This window comes from Palaemon carinicauda, chromosome 35 (assembly GCF_036898095.1).
Source record: "Palaemon carinicauda isolate YSFRI2023 chromosome 35, ASM3689809v2, whole genome shotgun sequence".
In the NCBI taxonomy this organism is placed as follows: Eukaryota; Metazoa; Arthropoda; class Malacostraca; order Decapoda; family Palaemonidae; genus Palaemon; species Palaemon carinicauda.
In genome coordinates this window covers 79,918,448-79,942,567 of record NC_090759.1, presented here as the reverse complement: position 1 = coordinate 79,942,567, position 24,120 = coordinate 79,918,448, and the positions used below count along the sequence as shown (strand labels likewise).

The 24,120-nt window shown below is 39.9% G+C and overlaps 1 protein-coding gene across 1 annotated transcript in view; it reads left to right on the top strand.

Moving 5' to 3' along the window:
- Acat2 (Acetyl-CoA acetyltransferase 2) overlaps positions 1–22,427 on the top strand; it is a 40,499-nt gene extending 18,072 nt beyond the window's left edge. Inside the window, exons 4-8 of the mRNA XM_068359379.1 lie at positions 994–1,193; positions 2,603–2,832; positions 10,486–10,677; positions 15,235–15,397; positions 20,440–22,427. Coding sequence (XP_068215480.1) covers positions 994–1,193; positions 2,603–2,832; positions 10,486–10,677; positions 15,235–15,397; positions 20,440–20,558 — 904 coding nt within the window. The 3' untranslated portion in view covers positions 20,559–22,427. The remainder of the gene's footprint in view (positions 1–993; positions 1,194–2,602; positions 2,833–10,485; positions 10,678–15,234; positions 15,398–20,439) is intronic.
- The last annotated feature ends 1,693 nt before the right edge of the window (positions 22,428–24,120 follow it).

Below are 24,120 nucleotides of genomic sequence, written 5' to 3'. Positions count from 1 at the left end.
AAAGCAAGAGAACTCTAACCCAAGACAGTGGAAGACCATGGTAAAGAGCTTCAGATTTGTCTGGTTAAGGAAAAATAAAAATTTCCAAATTTGTCATTTTGATACCCTTTAGTTGTAATATTCAATTGTATTCTTTACATTTTCATTAGCTTTTAGTATATTGTATAAGTTATTCGAATGGTTTTTGGAATATCGTGCAAGAGGATTTCACCTTCTTTTGTTTTGATTACAAAATCTATTTTGCTAGTTGAAGTCTTGAGTGTTTTGTTTTGTTAGTAGGTTGGCCTGGGGACCAGCCACCCATTGAGATACTACCGCTAGAGAGTTATGAGGCCTTTTGACTGGCCAGACAGTACTGCATTGGATCCTTCTCTCTGGTTACGGTTCATTTTCCCTTTGCCTACACACACACTGAATAGTCTGGCCTATTTATTACATATTCTCCTCTGTCTTCATACACCTGACAACATTGAGATTAGCAAACAATTCTTCTAAATCCGAGGGGTTAACTACTACACTGTAATTGTTCAGTGGCCACTTTCCTCTTGGTAAGGTAGAAGAGACTCTTTATCTATGGTAAACAGCTCTTCTAGGAGAAGGGCACTCCAAAATCAAACCATTGTTCTCTAGTCTTGGGTAGTGCCATAGCCTCTGTACCATGGTCCTCCACTCTCTTGGGGTAGAGTTCTCTTGCTTGAGGGTACACTCAGGCACACTATTCAATCTTGTTTCTCTTCCCCTTGTTTTGTTAAAGTTTTTATAGTTTATGTAGGAGATATTTAATTTACTGTTACTCTTTTTGAAATATTTTATTTTTCCTTAAGTTTCCTTTCCTCACTGGGCTATTTTCCCTGTTGGAGCCCCTGGCCTTACAGCATCCTGCTTTTCCAAATAGGGTTGTAGCCTGGCAAGTAATAATAATAATAATGATAAGGTAAGAAAGTTAATCGAAATATTATTGTAAATTTAGTTAATTGACTTTGTTCTCTGTAGGTCCGTCTCTTTAGGCTATCAAGCGATCATGCTCGGCGAAGCTTCGTTAGTCGTTTGCGGAGGCCAGGAGAGCATGAGCCAAGCCCCTCATTGTCTGAATATGAGAACTCCGACAAAGATGGGTCACGCGTCTGCGGTGGATTCAATGTTAAAGGATGGACTGACAGATGCCTTCCACAATTACCACATGGGTATAACAGGTAAGATGAGTATTAAGTTACCATTCACGTTTTTATGTTCAGGAATTTGACTATGCGGGAAGATCCTTGAATCCCTATTATCCAGAATTATGTACGTACTTACTTTGACAGCTGCTTTTCTGGTCCCATGCAGCCGGGGAACCCCACTCTCTACAGGACCTCCACTGTCGTTATATCTTGTTCGTTCAGATTATTCAACATTTCATATCACTTATTGCTCTTTTAGTGTTAAATCGTCACTATCAAATGACTCACGGAATAAGAAAGTCTTCAGTTTCCCCTTGAAAGCCTTAATGTCTTCAATCATTCGGATGTCTCGTCTCGTGGCCGCAAATTTAAAGGCTCTGGAGCCTACAGTAGACATATATCTAGGTTCCAATAGTTTGAAACCATCTGTAACTATTCTCCTTTGTTAATTATGTAATTCCAAGTACAAAATAGGTCTTCATATAAATGACAAAAAGCCATTACAGAATTATGCAGGAGTTTGAAAATTTATTTATATAACAATATCAGTCTTGACTTACTCTCCTTTTATCTATTTAAGTTTACTTTGCTCTACAGTAATAGGTAATAGGTCTTATGTAATGGCTGAGATGGTATGGCCATGTGGGGAGGGAGTCAGAAGGGCTTGGAAGGAACCTATTAGGATAAGATCGAGAGGGAAGCAGAAAATTAGATAGCGAGATAAGGTGAAGGATGATATGGAGAGAAGAGGTTTGGCGGAAGAAGATGCCTTTGATGCAAGGCATTGGAGAGGGCGCATCAGGCAACCGACCCCATAATGTAGGGATAACATTGGGAAAGATGATGATAATTAGGTCTCAAGTAACTAATCCTCTTGCTTTTGTCTTTCAGTTAAGGTGCGTTAGCACTTTATAATCGTGACTGCAGCTTAACTGAAGAGACAAAAAATAATTTATTTGAAAGTGAACTCAGCACAGCGTGTGGTATTCAGTTCTACTGTAGAACAGGGGAGAATAAGTTGGGATATGATCCTTGGATGGAATAGACTACAGTATTAAAGGACTAGAACCTCGGTAAAAAAAATGTATATCAGAAGTTCCTCAAATACGAATGGAATCATAAATCTCAGATATTGTATCAAAAGGTCATAGTGAAATACTGTAATTAAACTATTATGTAATTTAATGCAGTTAGCAAGATGACATTTGCAATATGAAACTGGAATATTTGTTGACTTTCGCAGCTGAAAATCGTAGGCATGTAAGTTAGGTGAAGCTTACCCCAGGCCAAAATGTAACTGAATTCGACTTGCAAACAACTTGGAAGCTATTATAAGTTGAGGAATTTCTTACCGATAAGTTTCAGGCAAGGATTTTAAGTATTTATCAATCTATAACATATTGTAATAAATTACTAAATATTTTTAATTTCTGTTTCTGCAGCGGAGAACGTGGCCAAACGATGGCACATAACCAGAGATCAGCAGGATGCATTTGCCCTCAGGTCGCAACAGAAGACCGAGGCAGCCCAGAAGGCCGGCCATTTTGACATGGAGATCGTCCCTGTCGTGGTTCCCAGTCGCAAGGCTCCGATTGAAGTGAAAGAGGACGAGTACCCTCGGCATGGGTCTTCCGCTGAAGGTCTAGCCAGGTTAAAACCTTGTTTTGTCACTGTGAGTGTAGCTTACAATGCTTCTCCTTTATTAATTGAAATTATTAATGCTCATCTCTTTATAGGCTTTAAAGAATCTTGACCTTAAACTAAGTTTGCTTCGACACCAAATACAGGCACTTGTTATTTATAGGGATTATACTTTTGGCAAAGCTGGAAGACTATCCATAAGACTTTTAGTGAGGTGTAACTACCCCACCGCTAGTTAGCGGGGAGTAAGAGGATAGCTGGCTACCCCGCTCGCACACACCTGTGTTGTCTCGTCACTTTTACTTTAAGCTTGGCCTAGAACGGATGTTGTCTCTCTCTGCCTTTCAACGCATTTGACTTGAACTTTTTTTTTTTCCTTTTTTCAGGTGTGCTTGCTTCTTGTTGCTCTCCATCATGTGGACCTGCCCAGGACCTTAGGGATGCTCCTGTGGTACCGTCATGTCCTCAGCCAAGACCAGTCCCCACTCATTCTGTCCGGCCTGCAGAGGACAGCGTTATGCGCAGGATGACACCTGGGAGGAATGCCGAGAGTGGTCTTCCTCCCAGTGGGAGAGATTTGGGCAGCGGCGTAAGAAGAAGTCTAAGAGAGATTCTTCGCCTTCGGGATTTTTCTTGAAGTTGAAGGAACCTCGGATTTCTTCCTTGACCCCCCAATCTCTTCCTGAAACTCCCTTTCCAGCCAGTTGGAAGGATGCAGAGAGGGTCCAGGAGTCTGCTACTGTCCGGTCTCCAGCTCGCTCATCCAAACCAGAGCAAGAGGCAATGCCGGTGCCTATCCATCCAGGTAAGCGACCTCACTCCCCTCCTTTTCAGGTGTTGAAGCCACGATCTCTTAGGAGGCAGTCTCCATCATGCAGCCTCCCCAGCAAGACCCCCTCCCTCCATCTTTCGTGAAGGACTCTTATTGGTTCAATGCCTTGGTGAAGGCGGTGAGTCGGGCTGTTTCAGGAGCGGCCCCTACAGCTCAGCAGCCGACGGTTAGCAAATACCCCGAAGTTCCTGTTGGAGAAGAAGGTTTCTTTCAGCGCTTCCTCTCCTACGTCTGACCCCAGACAGAGAGCCACGGTGTCTGCCACTCCAGGGAACCTACACTTCAGATGCATGTCTCCCCCTATCAGGAGGATGCGAGAAGCTGTGGGAGTGGCGTGTCCAATTCAGCAGGACTTCTCGCAGGTGCTGATGACTCTGGTGCTCACCACCAAAAAGAAGAGGAGACTGAGGAACCTGATCCCTCCTCCGGGAGACATTCTCCATCTCTGCACAAGCAGGGGCTCTTGATCTTTGCGGGAGATCGCTCTTACGTCCAACAATTGGCTCTGTCCGATCGAAGTGGTCCCCCCGGAGTTACATCCTGTCTCCAATGAGATGGAACAACCCTCGGCAGCTCCTTCCCCAAGAGAAGGACAGGTCTCCAGCTGGCGAAAGGACTCGGAGTCCTCCAGACTTTTGCTCCTTGAGGAATTCTTTCCTCCCTGGAAGGAAAGCAAGGACTGCAAACGGTGCCCAAAAACATTGCGGCCAGATGGCAGATCTAGGAGAGGACTTGCAGGACCTCCCAAGCAGCAGCAGGTACGTCAACTAAAGACGTTCCTTTGGCCACTCTAGATGACAGTTACGACCCACCCCAGAGCTCATGGGTGAATGATGACCCAGACGTTCAGACTGAAAACTTTCTTCCGAAGACCGCTAGTCCCAGGGACACGGAAGCTGAGCAGGAGTCGGAGTACGCCTTCTGGCAGGTCTTGACATGCATGAGGGCCATCAAGGGTTTGGATCATCCTGTGCTGGCCCCTCAAGAGAGCAAGGACAACGTCCTTGACCATATCTATGGTACCCAGCGACCTCACAAGGACAGTGTAGCTTTGCCTTGGTCCAGGGGCATTAAAGAATGCCAGGAAGAGGGCATTTACAAAGATAGCTGGCTCCTCTAGCTCACTTCAAGCAGGGTCCTACTCATAGCTCCTCCTACCTCCTTTTGTACAGCAGAGGAGGTACTACGAAGTTTCAGAGGAGCCTCTACTGGCTTTGCCTCTAGACCCATTGATAGAGGCCCTGTCAAGAGGGGCCTCTTGTGATGGACTCTGCTCTTCCGATAACTTTCTCTGCAGCGGATACCCGAAACATGGAGAAAGTCGCGAAGTGGCTGAATCTATGGTTATGGTCAGTTGGGCACCTTGTCAGGACCAAAGAGTGGTCCAAAGACTCTACAAGGATGTCGATTGAGACATTCTTCTTGTTGGTTACCTGGACCATTAAGTTTCTCGCCCACCAAGTGGTCAACTTGTGGGTGAATGTTATACTCAAGAGAAGGAACTCGGTGACAAATGTTACATCGGCAAGTCCTGTGGGCATAAATGACCGGGCTGAGGAACTCTACACTTGACGGAAACTCTCTTTTCAGGTTGGAGAATGTCGAGCCGGCAGCAGAGTGATGGAGGAAGTCCAACCAGGACTCTCTCCTCCATAGGGCCATGACATCTCGGTTCTATGGAACAGCACCTCCTCAGAAGGAGCTGCAATCGACCAAGCCACCGACGAATAAGGCTGCAGGACCATCGTTGAAAGTGTCGAAGAAGCCTTTTCCTGCCAAGTATTAGAAGGGCTCCAAGTCCACCCGGGAGGAAGAGGTAGCAGAAGTGGCAGCCGTGGCCGTTCCTGCTATGACAGGCCATCCTCCCACTTGCCCACCAGTCGGGGGATGCCTGCAATGCTGCTGGAAGAGGTGGCTGCAGCACATTGCTGATCCCTGGACAGTCTCTGTGATTCATTCAGGGTATCATTTTCTGTTCATTCAATCTCCCTCCATTGACTCTGGATCCAGTTCCATCGAGCTCCTATCATAGGGATTCGCAAAGGAGCTGGCTTTTCAGCCCGAAGTCCAAACCATGTTGGTGAAGGGCGTTCTCCAAGAGGTCCTTGACGGGTCCCTAGGTTTCTTCAGTCGACTCTTTCTTGTGAAAAAGGCGTCTGGAGGTTGGAGACCCGTCATCGCTCTTTCATCTCTGAATAAGTATGTGTTACAATCTCCTTTCAGCATGGAGATTGCAGGCACGATCAGACAAGCAGTAAGATCACAGGACTTCATATGCACACTGGATCTAAAGGACGCATACTTCCAGATCTCATTCCATCTGTCTTCAAGAAAGTATCTAAGAATCATTCATGACAGCAGTCAATACCACTTCAAGGTGCTGTGCTTCGGTCTTTCGACAGCCCCTCAAGTCTTCACAAGATTGTACACCCTAGTGTCATCTTGACCCCACAGGATAGACATCTGTCTCCTAAGATACCTCGACGATTAGCTAATCTTTGTAGACTCGATGGCAGCCCTTCTTCAGTACTGAGAAAGACTCCTTGCCTTTTGCCAGGATCTGGGGATTATGGTAATCCTCGAGAAGTCATCCCTACTTCCCTCTCAAAGACTGGTATACCTAAGATAGATCATCAACACTAACCTGCAAAAAGTCTTCCCATCAGACAACAGAATACAGAGGCTGAGGACGGTGGTAAGTCCCTTCCTCCGACGAGAAGCTATATGGCCCAGCAGTGGTTACGTTTCTTAGGCCAACTATCATCCCTACCCGTCTAGTGCTCAAGGGCTGCCTCCGAATTTGATCTCTTCAGTGGTGGATAAAATCCTGGTGGCTCCTCCTCCAACTCGACGTCCCAGAGCTCATGACGTTAGGGGCATTAGTACGTCCCAAGCGTTCAAGAGAAACTACTCTGTGGCGCAGGTCTTACTAACGGTCTTCTGGAAGCATCAAACTACCTTCATCACCCACAGGAACATGGAGACATTCTCCATTGGCCCTGTGTTGGCTGCACAAGTGGTTTAAATACCCCAGGCTATTTGATGGACAAGAAGCAGTTAGTTGAGGGCAAAGGTTACCTGGGATTAATCTGTGATGAATATTAAGAATGACTGGCTCTTCCTTTCTTTCATCTTCCCCTCTGTGGGGGAACAGCACCTACAGTCCTCTGCAAGCTGACCTCACCTATCTACAGGTAAAACCATTTCCCTTGTGTAACTTAGTATAGAAATACAGTTATACTTGTTGCGTCCCCATACCCCCTAGCGAGGTGGGATTGGGTAATGTCTATACAGTAGTGGATTCAAAAGATTCTTATGTCTGAGAATTCTTACCTAGATTAGTCACATTACTAGTATCATACAATCTCACAGATTGCTCAGGCCGTTAATTGTGCGTTACATGGAATTTAGCAAGGTCAGGGCTTTTCCCTGTTACATGGGGATCACGTTCGGAAAAACGCTGTATCAAATACCAGCCAGTTGGTTTGGACTTTCACCCTCCTAATGGGTGTTTCATCCCTATAAATAGCAAAAGGGTTTGTATTTAGTGTCGGAACAAATGATAAATTTGAAAGTAATTTGTATTTTTCTTTAACAACACAAACCATGAGCTCTTTATACAAAATGGCTCGCCATCACCTGTCCCTCGATAAGTCCTACCTGCAATCAAAAGTGATGAGACAACGCAGGTTTGTGCGTGGCGGGGTAGCCGGTGTGACGGTCGGAACGATCCCCCGGTCTCAGAATTCTCCTTGATAATCTGCGCATGCGCGAACATTACCGTTTGCCAGTGCATATGAGGTTGATGTTTTATTTTCCTGTAATGTTAGCGTGGGCAGCTCAACATTACCGCTTGCCAGTACATACGAGCTTGATGTTTTATTTTCATGCGAGCGAAGCGAGCTAATGATGGAAAAGAACCATTATAAAATGTTAAGGAGAATTCTGAGACCGGGGGATCGTTCAGACCGTCACACCGGCAACCCCCCTTACACCCCAGTAACTAGAGGTAGGATAGTTACACCTCGCTAAAATTCTTGTGGCTAGTCTTCCAGCTTCGCCAAAAGTATAATGCCTATTAATAGCTAAAGGTTTGTATTGTTAGGAAAAATACAAATTACTTTCAAATATGTCATCTTTAGATGTATTATCATGACAGTGGATAATAAAAAATCCTAATTTTGAAAGGGTATCCTCTGGGAAGGAATTGTTTGATAGAAAAGTGTTAATATCGCACAGTAGGACGCCATCTACAGATGTTAAACGCTTGTTGTAAATATATTGATGTAGTGTAGATTGTAAAATAGAATTAGTAATGTAGTAAAACCAAGATTTTTTATTTCAAGGACAGGAGGGAAGTACAGAAGATAAGTAATTCTTCGTGAATGTCAACAGCAAATTGTTTAGGTACTCAAATTAATTCAATATTTTGGTTTAATTCATATTTATGGGAGGCTTACAGGGAGAAGAGGAGGTGTTGGGCAACTTTTTTAAGTTTTAAATGTTTCAGATGATCTCAGGCTTAATGGAAAAGTCCTGAAATGTACTTGCTGCAAAGATACTGGAAAACGAGTCATTCTAACATTACGGGAGACGGAAAGATGTCGCTATAGTGCATCTAACAAGATGGCTAGGCTAGTAATTATAATAATTGTTATTAATATTTTTACTGTTATTAATTCTGTTTAGATATTTTTCAGTTATAAGCAGTTTATGACAAAATATTTGTTTATTATCCATTTTGTCTTAGGTGTTATGGTTTTAAATTCAAATCTGAAATATGTGGCACCAAATACAAGGGTTAAAACACCCGAATTATTGATGATATAGTAACAGTACAGTACTTTATTAATAAGCCATACCACTAAGTTAACATTTTCAACAATCATTGGGCCATCCAAAATAGCTTGTTATTAAAAACATGGTCATTAGATTGTATTTAAGGGATTATAACTCCTCATATGTTGACTGTTTGGATAAACTGATGAAAATTTCTCTAAGGTAATAGTTTTCAGTACTTCCTATTCACGGATTGTTGCATATAGGACTATCACTAATAACGTTTAAATGTGAAAGTTGGTATACAGTTGTCTGCTTTTCGGGATTGAATCATGTGGGTTATTTACCAAATGCCCTCGCTGATGAAATGAAGAGTTATGTTTAAGAGTTATTTAAGAAGTTATAGGTCACAGATATAGTAACAAATTGTGTCTTCCATCCTCCAAATGCTGATTAAATTACTGTAACTCATTAAAGGCAATATTTGTGATAGTGGACTTGGAATGCATAATATTGTTTTATTATGTCAGAGATTTGTGGGGGAACTATATCTGTTGGCATTGTGGACGCGGGATGCTTAATAGAAACAGTGGTTTATGTCAAAGACCCATAGGAGATGTACATCTGTTAACCCTTTTACCCCCAGGCTATTTGGAAATTTCCAACCCTTAACCCCCAAGAGGTTATTTTTTTCTCAGCACATTTTGCAGTATATTTCTTTTAAATTGCTCTAACAGCCTTAATTTTTGTCATAGAGAGGTCAGCTTGGTCTCATTCTCTTGGAAAATGCCTGAATTTTTATAGCATTTTTTTGCAAGGACGTACCGGTACGTCCATGGGGGTAAAGGGATGGCTTTTGTGAAACGTACCAGTACGTCCTTTGGGGGTAAAAGGGTTAAACTCGTGAGACAATATAGATGTTATTGAAGATTCTTGTATATCTTTTAACATTAATTCATTCCATATGGCATTTTTCCCACCTAGCCATCCAACTTTTAAACTTTGCCAGGGTCCAGTATTTACATCTCATTGGTATACGAATCCTTCATCTTTGCAATAGAAAAGTCAGTCAGTGATAATGTTGATTCTGCTACTATGATATAAAAGAAGTAAGGCTCTGCTCATCTCTACTAGCTTCCTTGGTTACCTCCGCCAATGAAGTTGGAAGGAGGTTATGTTTTCACCTCTGTGTGTGTGTGTGCGTTTTGTTTGTGAACAGCTCTCTGGCCACAATTTTAATCATAGAGTAAGGATCGTTGCAGGGATTAACTTATGTAAAAAACTGTAAATGATTAAATTTTGGAAGGACAAGGTCAAAGGTCAAGTTCACTGTCAAGCAAAATGTCCAATTCACGTAACCAGCCATAAGTTTAGTCATCGTTGTCACAGAGACATCAAGCTTGGTTCATATTTGAGTGTACAGTATGAAAATCCGCACCAATAAATACATGTTAAGGTCAAAGGTCAAGGTCAAGCAAAAGGTCGAGAAATAAGCTGCCACGGCAGAAGTCTGCACTCTACTGAGTGCCCCTCTAGTTTTCTTAACTCTTCAGCATAAGGCATTGCTTTCATAGCTCCTACAGATAAACTGTAGTGCATTATTTAAAGCTACATAAGATTTGCTAATAGAGCTGAATGTAGTCATGTGTTATTAAAAGTCTTGAGTTTAGCGTTGGATGCATCACACGTAATTTATGACTTGTTCATCAGCTGTTAATAGCTTTTTGTTTGTTAACTGCTTGTTAACTAACTACTGCACATTCTAATTATTGGACATATTTAAATTCTTCTCAACTTCATAGTGTTGATCGTCAGTAAGTTCTGCTTTTTAAGCTTTTTAAGTTTAGATTTATTCTTTGATATTGCTTTAATCATTTGAGCAGGAAAACATTTCTTTAGAATATCTTTAAATTTTAAACTTACACTGATAGTTTTAGAATATTTTTCTGAAATGTAAAATCCTATCCTATATATTGCACTAAGGAATTAAGTGGAATTTCCGTATAAAGCAAAGGAATGATTTAATATTGCTGTATAAAGTACTAAGGAATTGAGTGTAATTTCTGGTTGTAGGATGGAAGTGGCACTGTAACAGCCGGAAATGCCTCGGGTATCAATGACGGAGCGGCTGCGTTACTGCTCGCCAGCGAAGTGGAGGCCAAACGCAGGGAGATCAAGCCACTAGCTACGGTAGTTTCGTGGGCTCAGGTTGGAGTTGAGCCTGCTGTTATGGGAACCGGTCCTATCCCGGCTGTTAGGGCAGCCGTAAGTAGTCTGTGGTTTGCAGGAAAACAAGTACTGGCCCTGTGTCTTTCATTTACGTCTGTAATCAGATTTTTGAAGATATAATTGAAATAGATACCATTACTGAAGAGTATAACAAGCTGTCATAAGTCCCACTTCATAGTTTTTATATGACAGATCTGTTTTAACATTGTTACTGATCTTAAAATATTTTATGTTTGTTATTCTTTACATCTCTTATAGTTTATTTGTTCCTGCACTATATACGCACCTTCCGCTCTTTACTTAGGCGTATTATTATGGTGATAGCTGAAACCAGCAGTTAAAGCTTTTGCGAGGTGTAACTATCCTCTGCTAGTTAGTGGAGGGGAGTAGCATGGGTAGACCAACCACCTCCCTGACACCAGCCCTAGGAAACAACCGTCACTTTTTATTTCGGCTTGGTAGAGGAAAGACGTAGTCTTCCTCTCCTGTCAAAACATTTTAACCGGTTCCAGTTAAAACCAATTGGCCTAAAAGTTTGAAAATTCCTTTTTTTTTTCCTTCAGATGGTGACCCTAGACTTCCCTTTTGTGTGAACTCCATTGCTTCCTTTAGCGAAGCAACAGCGCCCACCTCTGAGGGAAGTCTTTCGTACTCCTACTTTCCTTAGGGTTTTCAGGTCTCCCCAATAAGGAATGGTTCCGAGGGTGTTATAGTTTACTGCAGCACACACTGCTTCTGTTCACCTTCATTCCTGCACCTCTGGCATAGGAATGAGAGCAGTGGTAGACTGGTTCCCTTCTAGGGTTTCCAGTTGGGGGGAATCTCATCGGGGTGAACCCAGAAACTGGCTTCGGCTACATCTCACAGGCAGCTCTCGATGCCGACCTTCAACTTGAACAAAGTTTGTTGACGAGAAGCAAAGAACACTGCCCGGAGGTCTCCAGGTTTTGAACATCATTCCCATCTGAGGAAAAGTTACCCTCCACCAGCCACTGTCCAGCAATCTTCCTGCTTGTAGGGAGAATTGCCGACAGCAGCTATAGGAATTGGTTGCCTTTCCTGTCCACGGGAGAGACTGCTTTTGCCTGAATGGTCACCTCTCTTGTGGGATTCTTCTGGCAGGAGCTGGATTTGTTCATCTCCTGCTCTTGCTCTTTGGAGCTTAGGGACAAAGGAGTTAAGTGACTGTTTGCAGTTCCTGCTCATTGCCACAGTACTCTTGGGGTAAAAAAACGAGTCGTGTGTTATTTCCCTTTGGTGTCTTTGCCGCAAATGATGATGACTGACCCCCCTTGCGCCGCCTCCTCTCTTATTGACGAGTCTCATAGGCTTTAACTCATCAAAGTTATTGCCAACATCGTGCCTCTGGGCACAACAAAGCACTTAGAGCTTTGTGAGGCCAGGCCCTTCGGAAGCTGTGCCTCCTGATTTCTATCTCTCATGAGGGGGAAACTACTCGCAGGCTATAACTATAACTTTTGGGGTTATTACCTACATCATGCTTCTTGGGGCACAACAAAGCTCATGAAGCTTTGTGAGGGCAGTCTCTTCGGGATCTGTGCCCTGTGGTTGGAACCTCTTATGAGGGAGAAACAGCACAACCTTTTTCATTCCCTTTCGAGGAGATAACATAATGCTACTCTCCAACCCACTGTGGGTGTTAGGATGAGTATGAGTACTTCGTAAAGACAGTCTCGCAGAGAATCATGCGCCGTGTGCGTGCTCATCCACTGAATTCTAGCGAGATGGGTGAGCGAGCTCTTCTGCCAGACAAAGGCATGCGAGCAAGCCAGGTTGCTCGCCTTAGTACCGTTAGCGCTTGCCAACGCTCGCTAGCATTCGCCAGCTCTCGCGAAAGCTGGCCAGCCCAGTAGCATTCGCTGGCAACCCTGAACAAACCTGCCTAATCTTTGTATTCTTTGCGCTCTCAGCCAAGGACCCTTTATATGCTAGACTACAGTTCTTCATGGGAAACTCCCTTCCCTGAGGATGTTTACACAACTACAGGCATTCGCTAACACCTCATGAAAGGCTGAAACAAACTCCTTCAGTTTCCTATGCGCGCTCTTTCAGACAAAACCTCAGGATTATTACCGCAAATACAGTTTACAGCCGAATACCTGTGGCCGGCACATGCTATCACCAGGGACACAATGAATCTTTATTAGATGCCGAGTTTCGTGAATCATAATCCTTTCAGGTTATTTTTTTGGGCTTGTTTCTCCTATGGAATTGGGAGCTTTTTGGGGCACTCACAGAACGGGCTAGTGTGACATACCTTTGCAAGTTTATTTTTGCAAGCCTCAAGTCCCAATTGGGTAATGGCAGGTTTTGCTTACTTTTACGACCGATAGCAAGCAAGTATTCATGTATGGGGACACTTGCCCAGCCCACAAGACTGGCAGGCAAACATTTAATACCAATGTAGGTTTGAGTGCTGCGCTATCTGCCTGTACTTTTAGTGGACCCACACATGCTTACGAACATGTTAAAAATGCTACAGCTAGTTGACAACCAATTTTTTGGGGCAATGATGTTGTGATTTGTTAAACATACATTTTTCCTGCAAGCGGTTTCAGGCTCGTTATCGAACACTTACCCAGAGGCACAGAAGTTATGCTTGTGCAACCACACGGGCAAGCGATCTTCTGCCAACAAGGACTATGTACCATCATACTATTAGAACACTGTTCTAGTAAATCATTACAGTAGAGTCGAGGGTTATATATCTTACAGGAAGTCAGGATATGTATTCACCTTCTATCCGTAACCAGAAGTAGGTAGTCTACCCTTAAGTAGACTCTTTCTTCATTCTAAGCAGTTCCTTCCTAACTTTCTGATCGGCCGTCGTAATCGGGTAGTTGAAGCGGTAGAACTTCAAAAGTTCAAACTTGCAGCAAGTGTTTTTATGATAAAGAAGCTGACATATATAAGTCTTTTTATAGTTTATATATGAAATATCTTTTGATGTTGTTACTTTTTTTAAACATTTCATTTTAATTATTCACTATTTCTCATATTGTTTATTTCTTTCGTTATTTTCTTTCCTCACTTGGCTATTTTTCCCTGTTGGAGCCCTTGGGCTTATAGCTTAGCTAGTAATGATAATAATTGCAGAATTCCTTGGGCTTATAGCTTAGTTAGTAATAATAATGATAAAAATAATAATTGTAGAAGTCCTTGGGCTTATAGCATAGCTAGTAATAATAATAATAATAATTGCAGAAGTCCTCAGGCTTATAGCTTAGCTGGTAATAATAATGCGCTGGGTGGTTGGTCTACCCCGCTACCCCCCTCCCCTCTGCTAGCTATTCGCGGATGATAGTTACACCACGCAAAATCTTTAACGGCTGGTTTCAGCTATCGCTGCTATAATACTTATAAGTAAAGAGCTACAGGTCTGTATAGCTTGAAAAAATACAAATTACTGTATTTCCCGTGTCATAAGACGCTACAAGTGGTAAAGCGCACCCTTAAATTAGCAAAAGGCAGTTTTTGGGGAAAAAAATGAGTATTTCAAAAACTTCTTAGCAGCAATTCCTAGTCAGCGACTCTTGTGTGATTATTCTGGCTCAGTAATTTTTCTTACTTTGGGTGTCTTATGAAATATTTAAGTTGATATTAATTATTTATATGCTGATTATCCCAATTTCATTACATATTCATTTAAAAAACCATTAACCAGTTCGTAATTTCCACCACAAATGTACGTTTAGTTATAGTGTTTGTTGTTTCAAGCGTTGTTTACATGATAGCAGTGTTGCCAAATGTTCTTAATAAAATATTTAAAAAAGTAAAATTCCAGTAATATTTCTCAAGCCTACAAATTTTCACACTAAATATAATTATTGATCAAAGTTTAGAAATTATTTTAGGTGGAATACTTTTGCTACTCTAGAAAAGTAACTACTTTTCTTACTTTTCTGCTAACAGTGAGAAGTATTTTTTTCCAAGGTCGTATTTAGCCACTGTCTGTTCGTATTATTTTGTAACTCGGGCAACAAATTAATTATTAAATTATTGCTTTATTACAAAATATCAACATAAAATTAGAAAATAGATGTATATTGCATAAACAACAAATATGTCATAGTGCTGTCTATTACGAGACCACTAGTTGGCACGTTTGCTTGTTGAAGCGAGTTGGCAAATCATCAGCTGATTACCAAAGCAAACAAATAATTTGCTACTGTACTTCATTAGATGAAGTTCAACATAAGAGTAAATGAATTTATTACACACGAATGATAATTGAAGGTTTATATTTAATGTCTCCTGATTTTGAGTGCTTGCATGTCAATGGTTGGGTGTTTGAGGGCTGTGAAACTTCAATATACAACTTTTTCTTAGTGTTAAGACGCAGAGTGATTTTGGGGGTCATTTTTCAGGAAAAAAGGTGCGTCTTATGACACAGGAAATATGGTATTCCAAATTTCTGATTTTTTTTCTATTTCCTTTACTCACTGGGCTATTTTTTCTTATTGGAGCCCTTGGGTTATATCATTCTGCTTATCTAATTAGGGTTGTAGCTTAGCTAGTAATGATAATAATAATAAGAGGAAGTGCAGTAACGTCGTCATGTTTTATTTTCAGCTCAAGAAAGCAGACTGGAACATAAGTGATGTTGATCTGTGGGAGTTAAATGAAGCCTTTGCAGCGCAGAGTCTGGCTGTTATTACGGAACTTGGCCTTGATATCGCGAAGGTAAATGTGAATGGAGGGGCAATTGCGCTTGGACACCCCATCGGGGCTTCCGGTAAGATTTTGCTGTTGTTAATTTTGATTTTGATATCACAGAAATTCTTATCTGAGTTATGTACAAACTTTTGACTTTCAAACATTCAGATACAAAAACAAATCTAACTGAAAATAACAAACTTAAGATAAAGAAATACAGTAATAAAACAATATTATGTAATTTAATACAGTAAGCAAAACGAAATTTGTAATAACCCGATATTTATTTCACATGAAACCTGACTATTAGTTGACTTTTGTTGCTGGAAATCATAGGCATGGAATTCAGGTCAGTCCTACCCTAGGCCGAGATTTAATAGAATTGGACTTGCAAACAATTCGATCAAGTTGGTAATATGAGGACCTTCTGTAGTCTGCGTTTGGGACATAATGGAAGATATTAAGCATTGAAGCTGACATTTTTTAAAGCAATTTCCTCTAAAATACTCAATGTGTTGTTGGGTGATTGTGGTAAAAGACAAACTTCGAAATACCTGTGGGATTATTTGTCTACTTTTTTCAGTGATTTGTGTCACTGACCCGATAAAAGCATGCAGCTTGAAGACCAAACGATATTCAGGAAAATAGTGAAGACAGTACTGTGTTTATAATTATGATTTGTTTTAGATGTTATTTAAAATGAAATAAATACTATACCTTCTTGATTGCAAGGTATACGAAGCAAATCATATTTTGTACGTAGTTTGTACTGAAACATGCGGCTAATATGAGATTTTAAAGAATGAGGTTATACATTAGTGAAAACATAACTGCTTACAATTCTTGGCCACAGGATTAGGCAAATTTAAACTGAAATGCTTTGTGCTAAACAAATTAAATTATCAAAATTATCATTAGATTTGTAACAATATGAACATGAAGAATAAGAATTTTTTTTTTAATTTTTGATTTCTATGATAAGAGCTATCTTGCTTTCATTTTGTTTATCTTTATTGCATTTAAGAAGCTTAATTCCCAGGAGGTGGATAGAGCATATGCATTTTAGCACCTCTGGCATGTGTTCTGGTCCCCATTTAGGATCAAATAGCCTTTGGGACGTATGCAAACCCCCCTCCCATTGATCAATTGCACAGTCGGCTTCATTAATTCTGGTACACTTCACATACACCGAATAGTCTGGCCTATTCTTTCCACATTCTCCTCTTGCCTCATACACTTGACAACACTGAGACTACCAAGCAATTCTTCTTTGCTCAAGGGGTTAACTACTGCACTGTAATTGTTCAGTGGCTACTTTCCTGTTAGTTAGGGTAGAAGAGACTCTAGCTATGGTAAGCAGCTCTTCTAGAAGGGCACACCAAAATCAAACCATTGTTCTTTAGTCTTGGGTAATGCCATAGCCTCTGTACCATGGTCTTCCACTGTCTTGCATTAGAGTTCTCTTGCTTGAGGGTAAACTCAGGCACACTATTCTATCTAATTTTTCTTCCTCTTGTTTTGTTAAAGTTTTTATAGTTTATATATGAAAGATCTATTTCAATATTCCTACTTTTCTTTAAGTATTTTAGTTGTTCATTGCTTTTCTTGTAGTTTATTTCTTTATTTTCTTTCTTCACTGTGCTATTTTTCCCTGTTGGAGCCCTTAGGCCTACAGCATCGTGCTTTACCAACTAGGGTTGTAGCTTAGCTAGTAATAATGATAATGATAATAACTGCTTCTAAGATGTATATTGTTCTCATCCCATTCATTACAATCTCATAGGGGCCGGTATGCCATCATTGCACCTCATCCCAGGCATTATTTGCGGAGAATTTCAGCGTTTCTTTGGCTCATAGATGCACCCGCTTTCTAACCTTCTATTTTACCCCAAGTTCCCACTTCCTTTCTTCTTTCTTGTAGTCCAATCTGCTTATCGTTGCCTTCATAATATTTTATTTTTAATTTTTGATTACTTATATCTTTTATTTATTTTCTTATTTCCTTTCTTCACTGGGCTATTTTTTCTTGGTTGGAGCCCTTGGGCTTATAGCATCTTGCTTTTCCAAGTAGGGTTGTAGCTTAGCTAGTAATCTATCTATCTATTTAACAAGGCACTTCCCCCAATTTTGGGGAGAAGCCGACATAAAACAAATGAACAAAAGGGGACCTTTCCTCTCTCCGCTCCTCTCAGCCTGACGAGGGATTCAGCCGAGTTTGGTTGGTACTGCTAGCTAGTAATAATAATGATAATAGTGTATATGCAGGATATTCCTTGTTGCATCTTACTAGTGAATGGCCTTGCTGGCCCCAGTCTATGCACCACAGAGATGTTATCCCGTAGAATTAATAATTTCATCAAGTACAGTACAGTAGTACTTCTGCTTACAAGTTTGATTCGTCTGGGAATGAGGTTGTAAACTAATGTGCTCGTTTTCTAAAACAATTTTTTGCACAAGAAATAAAGTAAATTCACTCGATCCATTCTGCACATCCATAAATAAATATAAAAATTGATTTTTAATGGTTTTATAATGGTAAGTACAGTAGAAATCAGTGTAAGCTAATGATTTATAATAAGAAAATTGAAATGTTGATAAATTACCCCACTTTACCTTTAAAGAGAGCCGTGGCTGGTGTGAGGGAGACAGGAGAGGGGGAGGAGTAGGAGGAGGAGGAGGAAGAGGAATGGGTTACTACCTGGAGGGAAAATCTCCCTCCCCTTCCCTCCATGAGAACTATTGGTAAAATATTAGCTCTCTCTTGAATGACGTTCACCATCACTAATTGAGTCAATTTGTGCTTCTTGGGTACTTGGTCATCTTTTTTTACACTTTCAATTTCACAAGGATCTAGATACAACTGTTTTTGCCTTTAATTTATATTGGCTTGAAAATGTGGCCACACATTGTCTGTAAATTGATTCTCTGCTTGCCCTGATAAAGCTTTATCTAGGGGAACACGGCGTGAACATTTCGTGGATGGCACATGGACACTGTGTGACTATTTTCTGTGCATAGTGTGATAGTTACTATGGGCACTGCGGGACTGATTTCTGCACATTGTGTGATGGTTTCTTTAGTACTTGTCCACATAAAATGCTCCAAAGGAGTTAACTATTTTTTGCTCTCGGATATGATACAGTACTCGTAACCCATTTCAAATTTGCATGCTCATATCCCTATAGTCCATTTCTTTTAGCGAGGCAGATTTGCACCGACTCGCAGCGGTGCCCTTTTAGCTCGGAAAAGTTTCCTGATCGCTGATTGGTTAGAATTATCTTGTCCAATCAATCAGTGATCAGGAAACTTTTCCGAGCTAAAAGGGCACCGCTGCGAGTCGGTGCAAATATGCCTCGCTAAAAGAAATGGACTATAGTTAAAGAACAGTACTGTACATGTGACCTGAGTTACTACTATACTGTACTGTGTGATATCCCATCATCTGCTTTTGTATCTAGCATCACTATTAGTTTGGTTCTCTTTCATACAAGATTTTCATAGTTTTCATTTTTTCAAGTACAAAAATGTTGTAGTCTAAATGCCATACTCGTGACTCGCTGTTAGTAAGAGTATCGTTTTTTTTCCAAGCTTCTCTTCATCGTCATCATAATGTTTTTACATCAGTTATTCTGCTTACTTAATTAGAAGTTAAATGAATGTTCTTAATTCCCATCACAATTTTCTGAGCCTTCTGACCGGTTTTTGTCTCGCCACTTTCCTATTTACGGCCCTCGCCCGTACTCGCCAAATGTCCAAATCATCTGAGATTTCGAGAACTCTACCTTATTCCAGCTCTGGAGACCAAATCCCTCCACTTCTTATTCGTGATATGATCTTCCCATCATACTACATTTACGAATCTTATTAGTGTAAGGTTACACATTATCAAAATTTATTCCATTTTCTTTGTCAGCATCCATAATTATGTAACAGATTCCCCTCCACTTTTAAGCTGACAAAATACTTTTAGTTTGAATAGTTTGATTACTGAACAATAATCTGTGTTAATGAGTTATGCTTAGTATTTAAAGTGTAGGGTTGGCATAATCATACAGCACTGCCTTTGTTATGGTGTTCAGGGTGCTGTTAACAATTGCAAGTGTTTCTTTACAGCATTCCTTTGATCACAGCTGCAGCAATTTTTAGTTTCCATTTAATAAATTAGCTCAAAAGGTGTGCGAGTTCTTTTTGTACTTTGTAATAGATATGGAAGTACTGTATTTCCGAATGAGAGTTTGGAAGCATGTCTTCGCAATCTAATACTGTAATAACCTAAATGTGTCATTGCTCTGGATAATGTTTTAATAACATATGAATATGAGCCTGTAAATTGCTTGGGAATAATAATATTTTGATAATGTATTGTTGTTTAACCTGACCTTTTGAGTCATGTCTCCTGAGTAAACGGAAGGTCCTCTACTTACAAACCTTACAAATATTTGACGATACATACATGCATCATAACCAAACACATAACCGAATGAAATCATAAATCGAAAATTCATCATGAAATACTGTAATAAAACACTATATAATTTAACCCTTTTACCCCCAGGCTATTTGGAAATTTCCAACCCTTAACCCCCTGGGGTTTATTTTTTCCCAGCACATTTTGCAGTATATTTTTTTTAAATTGCTCTAACAGCCTTAATTTTTGTCATAGAGAGGTCAGGTTGGTCTCATTCTCTTGGAAAAGGCCTGAATTTTCTCAAAAAATTATCAAAAATATGAAAAAAAAAATTTTTATAGCATTTTTTTGCAAGGACGTACCGGTACGTCCATGGGGTTAAAGGGATGGCTTTTGTGAAACGTACCAGTACGTCCTTTGGGTGTAAAAGAGTTAATGCAGTAAACAAGTAGACATTGGCAATATAAAACGGTACTATTTGTTGACATTTGCAACTGAAAATCTTAGGCATATGAGTTAGGTAAAGTCTACCCTAGGCCAAACTTTAACGCAAACAATTCAACATACGAACAGCTTCTTGGAACGGATTAAGTTTGTAAGTCGAGGGACCTTCTGTATATTGCAATGACCCAATGAAATCCTTTGTAAGTCATCTCAAAGTAGATGACGAGATTGATGCAATCGAGCTAACGGTTTCCTCCTCTGGACAACAGGTGCAAGAATTTTGGTGACCCTGCTCCACGCAATGATTAGGCTCAACAAGAGACGTGGAGTGGCAGCTCTCTGTGTCGGAGGTGGTATGGGTATCGCAGTTTGCGTTGAACGGAGTTAGTGCACTGCAACGTGATCATTTTTATAAAAGTATATTGATTATATTTTAGGTGATGGATATTTTTATGCTTTGTTGTTAAGTACACAAATATAAGTTGCTCTCTTATAGATGATTTAGGTTGTTACCATGACATACTGCCAACATGTGCTTTTACTATGAAATAAGTTTGATTTTAATCTTAAATACTAATGGCAATATACAGGTAAATGTAATTGTAAGATAAGCGTAGGGCAAATGCTCTTTAATCGTGATCTTTAACCATTCTTTTATAATATGCTTTTAATCATGATCTTTAACCCTTTTACTCCCAAGGCTATTTGGAACTTTCCAACCCTTAACCCCCAGGCATTTTTCTTTTTCAAGCATGTTTTGTGATTTTTTTTTTTAGATTGCACTGACAGCCTTAATTTTCGTCATAGAGAGGTCTGGTTGGTCTCATTATTTTGGAAAATGCCTGAAGTTTCTCATAAATTTATAAAAAATATGCCAAAAAAAATGCAAATTGCAGTCTTTTTGCAAAGACATACTGGTATGTCCATGGCGGTTAAGGGATGAGTTTTGTGAAACGTACCAGTACATCCATTGGGGGTAGAAGGGTTAACCCTTCTCTTACTTGTATCAAAATCGAGGGAATTATCTCACTGAACAAAACTTCCTGGATCTGTAATTTTACTGTTGGCAGTTGTTATTTTTATTGTTATATTTTAGGTAATGGATCTTTTATGCTTTGTTAAGTTTGACAAAACGACTAACGTGTTGCTCTCGCAATCTCGAGTACGTTTAGTTTGTAACCGTGACGTGCTAACGACACTTGCTTGTAAGGCAAACTGAATTGTCGTTGCTATATGATATTGTTAGTAATCCTTATGTGCCGAGCACGGAGGGAATCTCTATGACTGTGGTCTTACAAGACCCTTCTTCAATATAATAACAGGATCTCTCCTCTTTGAGAGGTAACCCAATGGTCTAATTTTATTGCAATACTGTAGACTGAATTTTCTGGATCTCCAATTTCAAGTAGCTAGTTTTCATTTAACATCTTAAATCATACATTATCATTTATAGCGCAAACATTATTGGGATAAGAAGGCAAATACCTTTTTCTATCTCTAGTTGTAATAAAGACATTACATTAAGTAGGGCTTACCTTGAAGAAATGTGGTACTGTATAATGCTTCTTCTAGTTAATCCTCTGGCCCTGATGGGATACATAGGGCCTCGATGAATTCACGCCATCAACTCTCAGATCTAATCTCCCTCTTCATTGTCATCAGCCATGTTTCTCTTGGTCTACCATGTCCTCTCCTGCCCAGTGGCTTCCATCAGGTACATCCTGGACTGACTCATTTTCCCTTCTTAAAATATGCCCCATCCTTTTCCATCTTGATAATCTAACTATATCTTTCACACTGGGCACCCCTGCCACCTCATGAATTGCCGCATTTGTTACATGCTGCTGCAATTTAATTCCTAAATTAATTCTCAATGCTTATTGGGGGTGTAGATATCTATGGTTATCTTCGGATACGTCCCTGATTATACACGATATCTTCGGATAGTCGTTCCGGGGGTTAGAACCCCGTGATACCTGACGGTAATTCTCTTGTAATATCACTCGCAGAAATATTATACAGTTGGAAGCAGCCGAAGGGAACTTCCATCAGGACGACATGGCTATCTCACCCAAAAATAGATTCTTCCTACATCAAAATCTGTTATTTTCAAAGGCATGAAATTTTGCATCAGTTGTTACAGTGCTGTACCACGACTGATGTGCATAATATATTACATTGAAAGAAATATAGATAATGGAAGAAAAGGATTTTAAACCTTGACAATAGTTAGAAGGAATAAAGTTACTGAACAGTTTAGAGTTGTTGATTGTCAGCCTTGACTACAAGACATGTAGCAGCCAAGAGAATATGGCTAATGAAATGTAGGGATAGTATATCATATAAACAGTATGGAATTGCAAGTCTTTCCTGTGGTATCTCGATAACTCGCCAATCATGATCTCATTGAAGAGTTTATAGAGAGAACTTGTGCTGTAAAATAGTATTTTTTCCAGCTTCACCAATTTCAAAATAACAATCCTTATGTCATAAGTTTATTTGTAAATTGAGAAGTGGCGTTAGTTGAGTATCACATTTACTAATTCTTTCCTTACAAGGTAAATTTTGACCTATGAAATATACATGTATATCAGAAGGTCTTTAACTTACAAATATTTGGTTTACAAACCCAAATTAAACTGATATAAATCTCAGATATTGATCGAAAAGTTCATAATGAAATATTGCAAAAAAAACAATGTTATATCATTTAATAAATTAAGAAATAATCTATTTATTTCATATGAAATTGGATTATTGGTTGACTTTTGTAGCCGGAAATATTAGGCGTGTGAGTTAGGTTAGACCTACCTAGACCAAAATTTAACAAAATTCGACTTATAAACGGCTTCTTGGAACCTGTTAAGTTTGTAAGGCGAGGACCTTCTGTTTATGAATTACCGAAGGCCCCTCCACGGTACGTTGGAGATCCATAAAATTAGTCTGTGTTTAATAAGGGTTCCTGTTACTAGATGATGTTGAAATAAGTAAAAACTTATAATGTCTCTTCACTTCACTGAAGATTTTAAATCCGTTAGGTTGTTAGTAAAAGAAGTGTTAACTTCCTGAATCCATGACAAAAGGATTCCTTTGTACTCAAATATAGAAACTCATAAGGTAGAAGGTAGAAACTCAAATAAGGAGCAGTATAGAAACTCAAACACAAATAGCGTGGCTGTAGAAGACAATTACTGTATTGTACAGTATATGAAACACATTTATTAATAACTTTCACAGTGCTCTGTTTAAATTGTATCGGTCAGAGGGCTGTAGGCTCTCTGCTTAAGTTGCTGTGAGTGTTGTGGCTTTAGGATCTTCCGTGCGGCAGAGCAAACGTCCGTCCAACAAAACTGTTACCAGATAAAAATGAAAAGAGGGAATGTCCTTCAACATGAGCTCTGTGAACAAGTAAACAGGTTGTATGGACAGTTGGATGTAGTATCGCTTTTTGTTGCCATATCAGGTTTCATATTATCTCTTATTTGGAGCTCACTTCGAACCCTTTTGATATGATAACAGTTTTGTTTGACAAACATTTTCTCTGTCGTCTGTAATATCCCCTGCAGTCTTGCGGTGTGGTGTTTATAAAGCTTCATGCGGCTCGATGTGCTGTTGTCTCGCCCATGCCATAGTTTGTCAGGTAATCTCGTCAGTAGGATTGAATATCTATTAGCTTTATGGTGTTTGGAAGGATGCTTCTGCGCTAGAAATCAAGAACGTAATTCCTTTTGTTGTTTGACAATTTATAGGAATGCTCAAACATGAATGGTGCCTTTTTTATACACAAACTCTGTATATACATATGCATATATTTATTTATAGGTTTGTAGATCAATAGATATGTATGTATATATATTGATGGTGCATAAAGGTGTATATAACTCGCAATTATTTTGTTGACAGGTTAAGGTTTTTATTGAAGAATATATTTTTCTAGATGGTTATTGAGA